The following is an 8,077-nucleotide window of genomic DNA, read 5'->3' as shown; positions in this document are numbered from 1 at the left end:
GGCAGAGGGGGTCCTGTGCCGGCGTGCCCAGCGTGCTGGCAGGGTCCCCGAGGGCCAGGTGTTCTCCCGGACACTGCTGTGCACCCCTCGGCCATCCTGTTTGCCGCCCCTCCCGGCCTCCCCGTTTGGTGCAGGGACCGCTGAGCGATGCAGTCCCTTCCCTGCATACCATTCTCTCTGTCTCTGCCTCTGTCTGTCTCTGTCCCCCCACAGGAAGCTGCACCGGCACATCGGACGGCCTTGGGGTGCAGCGTCCCTGCTGAGCAGACTCCGGCTGCCGGTCTGGGGGGCTGTCCTGCTAGTCCCCTCGCCCTGAAAGGCTGCAACAAACACAAGCGTGGCTTCCGGCAGCCCAAGGCCGCGTCCCCGGGATGAGCCAGCCCCCTGAAACGCCGGCCTGAGGGCGCCCAGCACGGCCAGCACCCGACCCAGACCCCGGCCCACTGTTTTGGAGGTTTTACTGAGAAGGGCTGACAGCTGTGGATCCCGACTCTGCCCTCTGGGAGGGGTGTGTCTCCTCTGAGGTGGAATCACCAGGAGGGATGGGTCCCTGGTCTTCGTGAGGGCGGAGTCCTGACCCATCCCTGCATCCTTGTCGGCCGGCGGGCACAGCGGCCTCATCGCCTCTGCACGGCCACCCTTCCTGGTCCCTCACCAGAGCCCCTGCAGCCCCACTCCTGCTTCTCCTGTGACACACTGGTCACCTCTGTGCAGCCAGCTGAGCTCAGTGCCACCCGACCCCCTCCCCTCCTGCGGTCCTTCTCACTGCCGTCTGTCCTGAGCGGTGAGCCGGGTCTGGCTCTGCTCCTCTTTGGCAGCCCCTCCCCACCGCTGCCCCTCCTGGCCTGGGGTCCTGGCGTCCCCCCGGTCCTCCTTTCTCGCACCCAGCTCGGCTGTTTTGGGCTGAATTGTGTCCCCAAATTCCAGCTTTGAAGCCCGGACTCCCAGGACCTCAGAATGTAACTGTATTTGGAGATGGGGTCTGTAAAGATGTGGTGATGTAAACTGGGGTCTCTAGGGTGGGTCCTAATCCAGTCTGCCCGGCGTCCTTAAAAGAGGAGGACATTAGGACAGAGACACGCACAGAGGGACGACCACGTGAGGACACGGAGAAGACGGCGTCTACGCGGCACGGAGCCAGGCCTCGGGAGAAGCCAGCCCTGCACCTCCAGGATCTGGGATTCCAGCCTCCAGGGTGTCAGACAGTGACGTCTGTGGTCAAAGGCCCCCTGTGGTGTCTGTTACAGCCGCCTGTGCAGACACACCCAACACGTGCGGCTTCCCCATGGCTCCCCCAGGCCCCTGGCTCGCCCCTGCACCCACAGGCCAGGTGGGAACCCCAGGCTTGGGTGGTGGCATAGGGGAGACTGGCTGTGGATTTCCCGAGGGTAGGCGGCGTGCTAACCTAGGGAGACTTCTCAGCGAGCTAGGCGACTGTAAAGAACGCTTTATTGTCGTAACAAAATGAAGACACAGCGAAGAGCATCGACGGGCCCCACGTTCAGAAGGAGAAAAGCCTCCCGAGCTGCGACCACGGGGCCCTTCTCTCCAGTCCGGGAGCAGCTCCACCACACGCGCATGCTGACTGCGCTTTTCCGCAGAGACCGGAGAGCTGGTACCGGGCCCTGAGGCGGGGGCCCGGGGTCCGAGGCTGGCCCTACGCGGGTCGCGTCTCTCACCCCCACCCCGGTGCAGGCGGAGCTCCTGCTGTACGTGCCTCAGGCCTTTGGCTGCAGGATGGGCTCGCCGCGCCTTCTGCCCTCTTGTCCGGGAGCCCCTCCAGCTCAGCCCGCGGGGCACCAGGTCAACAGCGTGCTCCCCGGGAGGCCGGTCTGGCTGGACCTCACCGCCTCCCGCGCTGGGGCTCCTGCAGCGGCCTCGGGCCCAGGCCTTGCTCTGAGCAGCGTCCTCGGTGGAGGTGACCTGAGGGACCGTTAGCGGCACCTGCAGAAGCTCTCCTGCTGGGAGAGGCGGGCGGCTCCCCTCCAGCATCTGGCACAGGCCCTCCTCCCGGGGACCCTGCGTCTGGAGCTCGGCCGGGACAAGATGCAGGGGCCAGGCCCTGTGCAGAGGCCCAGACGCCGGCCTCCTCCTCCTGTTCGAGGGGGACCCCCACGCCGACCCGGGCGTTCCCGGTGGTCCCTGGGGTCCCGGAGGTGTCCTGCGGGGACATCAGCTCAGGCTGGGCATCACCTGCGGTCCCCTCGGGTCTGTGAGTGGGGTGGGGGGCAGGTTGTGGTGGCCACGAGGCCAGAGGCCGGGGGTGCAGGTGAGGGTGCTCGTGAGCTCAGAGGCTGGCGAGGTCAGCGGGCGGAGGAGAGGCCTGGCGCAGGCTGAGCGGCACAGGGGGATAGACGTGGTCCTATAGGTCAGGGGCGGCCCAGGACGCAGCCCGTAGTGAGCGCTAGGCACCCTGTCCGATCATGTTCCTGTAGTCGGGGACAATCGTCCGCTTCAGCTCCACCACCGACGAGAAGATCCACTTCACCTGAGGGGCAGCGGGAGTGAGCGCAGGCTGGAAACCACCCGGGCCGCCCCCCAGGGCCTGTCCCCATTCCCCGGGCCGACGGACAGCGAGGAGTTCCGGGGGGACAGGAGGCCATGATAGGGACAGTGTGGGAGAGTGAGGGACAGTGAGGGGACAGTGAAGAACAGTGAGGGACAGTGAGGGGACAGTGAGGGACAGTGCGGGACAGTGCGGGACAGTGAGGGGACAGTGAGGGCCCATTAGGGACAGTGAGGGACAGTGAAGGACTGTGAGGGGACAGTGAGGGGACAGTGAGGGACAGTGAGGGACAGTGAGGGGACAGTGAGGGAGAGTGAGGGAGAGTGAGGACCCGTTAGGGACAGTGAGGGACAGTGAGGGGACAGTGAAGAACAGTGAGGGACAGTGAGGGGACAGAGGGACAGTGAGGGAGAGTGAGGGCCCGTGAGGGAGAGTGAGGGAGAGTGAGGGCCCGTTAGGGACAGTGAGGGGACAGTGAGGAACAGTGAGGGACAGTGAGGGGACAGTAAGGGACAGTGAGGGACAGTGAGGGGACAGTGAGGGACAAGAGGGACAGTGCGGGACAGTGAGGGACAGTGAGGGACCGTGAAGGACAGTGTGGGCCCGTGAGGGACAGTGAGGGAAAGTGAGGGGACAGTGAGGGTCCATTAGGGACAGTGAGGGACAGTGAGGGACTGTGAGGGGACAGTGAGGGACAGTGAGGGACAGTGCAGGACAGTGAGGGACCGTGAAGGACCGTGAAGGACAGTGAGGGCCCGTGAGGGGCAGTGAAGGACATTGAGGGACTGTGAGGGGACAGTGAGGGACAGTGAGGGACTGTGAGGGGACAGTAAGGGACAGTGAGGGACAGTGAGGGGACAGTGAGGGACAGTGAGGGACAATGAGGGCCCGTGAGGGGCAGTGAGGCACCGTGAGGGACTGTGAGGGGACAGTGAGGGACAGTGAGGGACAGTGAGTGACAGTGAGGGCCCGTGAGGGACAGCGAGGGACAGTGAGGGACTGTGAGGGACTGTGAGGGGACAGTGAGGGACAGTGAGGGCCCGTGACGGACAGTGAGGGACAGTGAGGGCCCTTGAGGTACAGTGAGGGACAGTGAGAGGCAGTGAGGGCCCATGACGGACAGTGAGGGCCCGTGAGGGACAGTGAGGGACAGTGAGGGACAGTGAGGGGCAGTGAGGGGACAGTGAGGGGCAGTGAAGGACAGTGAGGGTCTGTGAGGGGACAGTGAGGGGACTTGAGGGACAGTGAGGGGCCGGGGGCCAGGAGGAGACACAGCGGGGACAGCGAGGGTGCCGCGGGGCCGGCCCGCCCACCTTGAAGAGCGTCACGGTGGCGCTGTAGCACACGCTGAGCAGGAAGAGGGTGATGAAGATGGAGATGGTCGTCCACAGCCCGTCCAGCTCCCCGTCTTGGGCATCAGCACAGGTCTCCTCCTCTAGCAGCAGCTCTGCACAGGGAGGGTGGGGTCAGTGCTGTGCCTGCCCCCGGGGGCAGGGCTGGGCTCATGGGGCCTCACAGCGCGGCTCCCAGTGTGGCGCGGTGGTGGCGGGATGCCCCGGTGGGCTGGGCCAGAGGCACCTGAGGACAGCCGCTGAGCACCGGCCCCAGCCCCCCATTCCTCCAGCCTGGGCCCCCGTCTCGGCCTGGCCAGTGGGTCCTGCTCCCTCCCCTGTGCTGTGCGCTGAGCTGGGGCGCTTGCGGGGAGGGTGCCCGGACCCCCCGCAGGACAGTGGCTCAGGCCCCGGCCGCCTCTCCCGCTGGGGGCCAGACCCGGAGGGCGGGAGTGTCAGCAGAGCGTGTGGGCTGTGGGCCCTGGCCCAGGGAAGGGGCAGCACAGTGCTGGTCTCTGTCCCGTGGGCGTTGGAGGGTGGGGACCAGCCTGGGGTCTACGGTGAGGGCTCATGAGACCCAGCTCTGTGGTCGGGTGTGCGTCTGTGCGGCTGCCCTGTGGGAGGGCCCGTGTGCAAGGCCCGCGTGTGTGCACGCATGTGGGTGTTGTGGCGGGTGCACTGCACACGTGTGTACGCGGGCAGGTGAGTGCATGTGGATGAAGGCGGTGGTGCGCCGGCTGGTGTGGCTCAGTGGGGGGCTTGTTTTCAATGGCTCTGGGCTCAGTGTCCACGGGTGCGTATGGAGGGTCCCTCCCTGGGCACTCAGGGCTGCTTGCCTCTGCCCCTTGTGGGCACAGGGATGAGTGTCCCCACGAGTGCACAGGCCTGGCCCTGGCAGGGACAAGCAGGGCAGAGCCACCTGGCCTGAGGGGCGGGGGTCCTGATCTCCCGTGCCTGACAGTGCAGCAGGGCCGTCCCCCCACCCCGGGCTGTGTGTGGCCCCCGTGAGGGCAGAGAGCCGGCACGCGGACTCTGGAGCCGGGGACAGGAATGTGGGGACGAGGACGGCCAGTGTCCCACAGCTTGGGCTGGAACAGGGGCGGGAAGAAGTGGGCACTCATTCTCCTGAGGGTCTCTGGTGGGCTTCTCCCATTCCGGGCACACACTCCAGCCCCAGCAGCTGCGGGGTGGAGGGCGGCCGGAGCAGCTGTCCCCTCCGGGAGGGGCCCTCTCCGGCCTCGGGCAGCCCCCAAGCGGCCTGCGCAGGCCCGCACACTTGGGTCCGGCCCTGAGGGGGTCAGCTCTCCCGCACTGGTGGTGACAAACTGTGACCCAGAGCCGGGCCCCCCCTGCCCCACGCAGGCCCGCGTGCCCCAGGGCTCTGCTCGGAAAGAACCATGACAGCGTTGCGGGTCCCAGGGCGGCGCTGGGCGCTTTATTTCATGGCGCCCGGGAGGCATGTACACAGGGCTGGGGCTCAGGCGTCCTCGCTGGACCCTGAGAGCCCACGGGGAGGGAGGGCTCGCTGGGGCAACAACGCCGTGGGGCTCATTTACCCGAAGACTGGGTGATGGACTTCTGCGTGTTGTGATTGCGTAGAGCCTCGTGCAACACTACACACGTGTAGGTGTCTCCCCGCTGCCAGCTCCTCTTGTCCGCCCTGAGCTTGCTGTACAGGAAGAAGGACCCGTCGGCCTCCAGCTGGGGTGGGGTCGTGCCATAGTTGCCCTGTGGCTCTGGCTGCCCGTTTCTCTGCCACTCCACGTCGATGTCGCTCGGGTAGAAGGCGGTGACCATGCAGGTTATGCTGACGCTGACCGAGTTCTTGGCCAGCTCTTCCTGCGCTGGGCCCAGTACGTACACCTGCGGCTCCCGGGGCTGCCCTGTGGGGAGAGGTATGGCTGTTAGCACGATGGTCACTGCTCTTGGCCCCCAGGGACCCTCCTGCGCCCGTCCACCTGACCCACCTTTGGCCTTGGAGATGGTCCTCACGATGGGGGCCGGGAGGCCTTTGTTGGTGACCTTGCACTTGAACTCCTTTCCCTTCAGCCAGTCCTGGTGCTGGATGGGCAGGGCGCTAACCACACGGTAGGTGCTGTTGAACTGCTCCTCCCTTGGCTTCGTCTTGGCCGTGCGCACCTCTACATCGTCCACATACCAGGAGAACTGGACATCGGGGTCCTCATGGCCCACGTCAACCACAACGCAGGTGACCTCGGGAGTTTGGGATATTGTGAGTGTGTCCCTGGGTTTCGGGGGGAAGATGAAGACGGACGGTCCTCCTGGGAGCTCAGGGGCTGGTTGGGGAGACACGGTAGGGAGTCAGCCCCTGGGTAGACCTCCTCTTGGGCACCCATCCATCCCCCTCCCCCAAGCCCCAAGGCCACTCCTGGGCGAGGTCCACCCCCGAGGTGCGTAGGATGAGGCCGGCTGACTTACGTGGACATTTGGGACACTTGGGGCATTCAGGACACTTGTGGCATTCAGGACACTTGGGGCATGGGAGATTTGGGGAGCCGTTGAACACTGCAGAGAACAGACTGGAGGTTACCGGGGTTGGGGACGGCCTGGGGCTGGGCTTAGGGCAGGGGCAGGTTTTGGCAGCTGAGACCTGTGCCCACTCTGTGGCTCCAGGGGCTGGGGGAGGCGTCCAGCCTGTGCCCACCCTGGACCTGGTGGAAACGCCCAGAGGACCCCCTCCCTGAGCCTGGGAGGCCTTCAGGTGAGGGAGAGAGACAGGCCTCCCGTGACACCCTGGGTGGGATTCACCATCCCTGGTGTGCGGTCCGTTCAGGTGGGAGGGCTGACCCCGGGCCTGTCTCGTAGTGGACACCCTCCCTGCGGCCCGTCCTCTCACCGATGTGCTTGTCCACCTTGGTGCTGCTGGCCGGGTGGGCTACGTTGCAGGTGAAGGTCTTGCCGGACGAGGTGCTGGCAGGCACGGTCACAGTGCTGCTGAGAGAGTACAGCCCCGAGGACCCTCGGACGGATGGGAAGGTGTGCACGCTGCTGGGTAGGATGCCCGAGTTCCAGGTCACGGTCACTGGCTCAGGGATGTAGCGCGAGACCAGGCAGCCCACGACCACTGTGGAGCCGGTTGTGCTCCTACAGCTGGGAGACAGAGTGTAGACTTCCGGGGCCTTGACGGAGACTGTGAGGGAGGAGGCCGTGTGACTGCCAGGGCCTCACCCCTGCGAGGGTCCAGGCAGGGCATCAGGCGTGCAGGCCTGGGCCATTGCTGAGCCCAGTGACCTTGTGCTTCCAGCGTGTCTGAAGACCAGCGGCCCAGCATGGCTGTCTCCCACCCCAGGTCCCTGCGTCTGCAGCTGTGGGCCCCAGACACAGCTGGGGGCCAGTGCTGGGTGACCACTGAGCCCAGGGTCTAACAGATCCCCGGGGTCCCTACCCTCCTGTGGGTGTCTGGCCTGATCAGGCCCTCGGTCTGAGCCCTGACCAGTGGCTACTGCTCCCTGAGCCCACTGCCCTGCTCTGCTTCTGTCCCCTTGTCCTGGCCTGCTCTTTGCCACCCAGGGCCTGTGTGTTCTGTATCAGCTCTGCCCATTGGCATCCCTGGGAGCCTTGCATTGCCCCTGGCCTTCTCCTCCTGCAGGGTGCTAGCACCCCAAGCCCCATTCCCCGGCTGGACCTGTCCCCTCTGACCCTGCTCTGCGCAGCCCAGGTATGCAGACCCGTCTGAGCCCCTAAAGAGCCCCTCGTTTCCCCTCTGCCAGGTCCACTGCCCTGTCAACCTCACCTCACTTCTGCACATTCACCCCTCCTGTCCCAGCTCCTACAGTCTCCTGGAACAGGGTTGGGACCCTGGGTACAAGAACTGTGGCCCATTTGGTCCCCTCAGGGTCGCCCGTGCCCCTTCAGCCCCAGAGACCTGCACTCCCAGGTTCCCTCTCCACCCGGCCTTGCCATCCACAAAGCCCCTCCCAGCAGATCAGGGCTCCCTTTTCCTCTGCCTTTCTTCCTCTGACTCTGGAGCACCTGGGGCAGCCCCTGCCCTCGCAGCCCCCTGCTGCCCTGCACAACCCCGCCTGCTCCCCTGAGTTCTTGGGGTAGCCCCCTGCGCCCGGCCTTACCAGCCCCCTGAGCTCCAGCGGAAAGGCTGCTCTCCTTTCTCAGGGCACTCAGGTTCCCCTCATCTAGATGCTCCCTCACCTGCCTCCACCCCTCATCCTGGCCCCTCAGCTGAGCCCGGGCTTCCTGTCCATCGAGTGTCTAGCCTCTGCCC

At 65.9% G+C, this 8,077-nt stretch overlaps 1 long non-coding RNA gene and 1 gene segment (V, D, J or C); both read right to left on the bottom strand.

The window, feature by feature from the left end:
- Nucleotides 1-1,433: 1,433 nt before the first annotated feature.
- On the bottom strand, nt 1,434-3,929 carry LOC137229163 (uncharacterized). The gene is made up of 2 exons (XR_010945634.1): nt 3,820-3,929; nt 1,434-2,488 (listed from the first exon to the last, which is right to left on the bottom strand). It is a non-coding gene; the product is annotated as an uncharacterized lncRNA (long non-coding RNA).
- A 1,456-nt stretch (nt 3,930-5,385) lies between these two features.
- LOC137207138 (Ig gamma chain C region-like) lies at nt 5,386-7,073 on the bottom strand. The segment is given in 5 exon segments: nt 5,386-5,720; nt 5,805-6,134; nt 6,277-6,363; nt 6,695-6,942; nt 7,027-7,073. Coding segments are annotated over 5 exon segments (1,047 nt in total).
- Nucleotides 7,074-8,077: the final 1,004 nt, after the last annotated feature.

The sequence above is a fragment of the Pseudorca crassidens genome, chromosome 1, assembly GCF_039906515.1.
Source record: "Pseudorca crassidens isolate mPseCra1 chromosome 1, mPseCra1.hap1, whole genome shotgun sequence".
NCBI classification, from domain to species: domain Eukaryota; kingdom Metazoa; phylum Chordata; class Mammalia; order Artiodactyla; family Delphinidae; genus Pseudorca; species Pseudorca crassidens.
The sequence above is the reverse complement of the archived record's forward strand: the minus strand, read 5'-3'. Positions and strand labels throughout refer to the sequence as shown.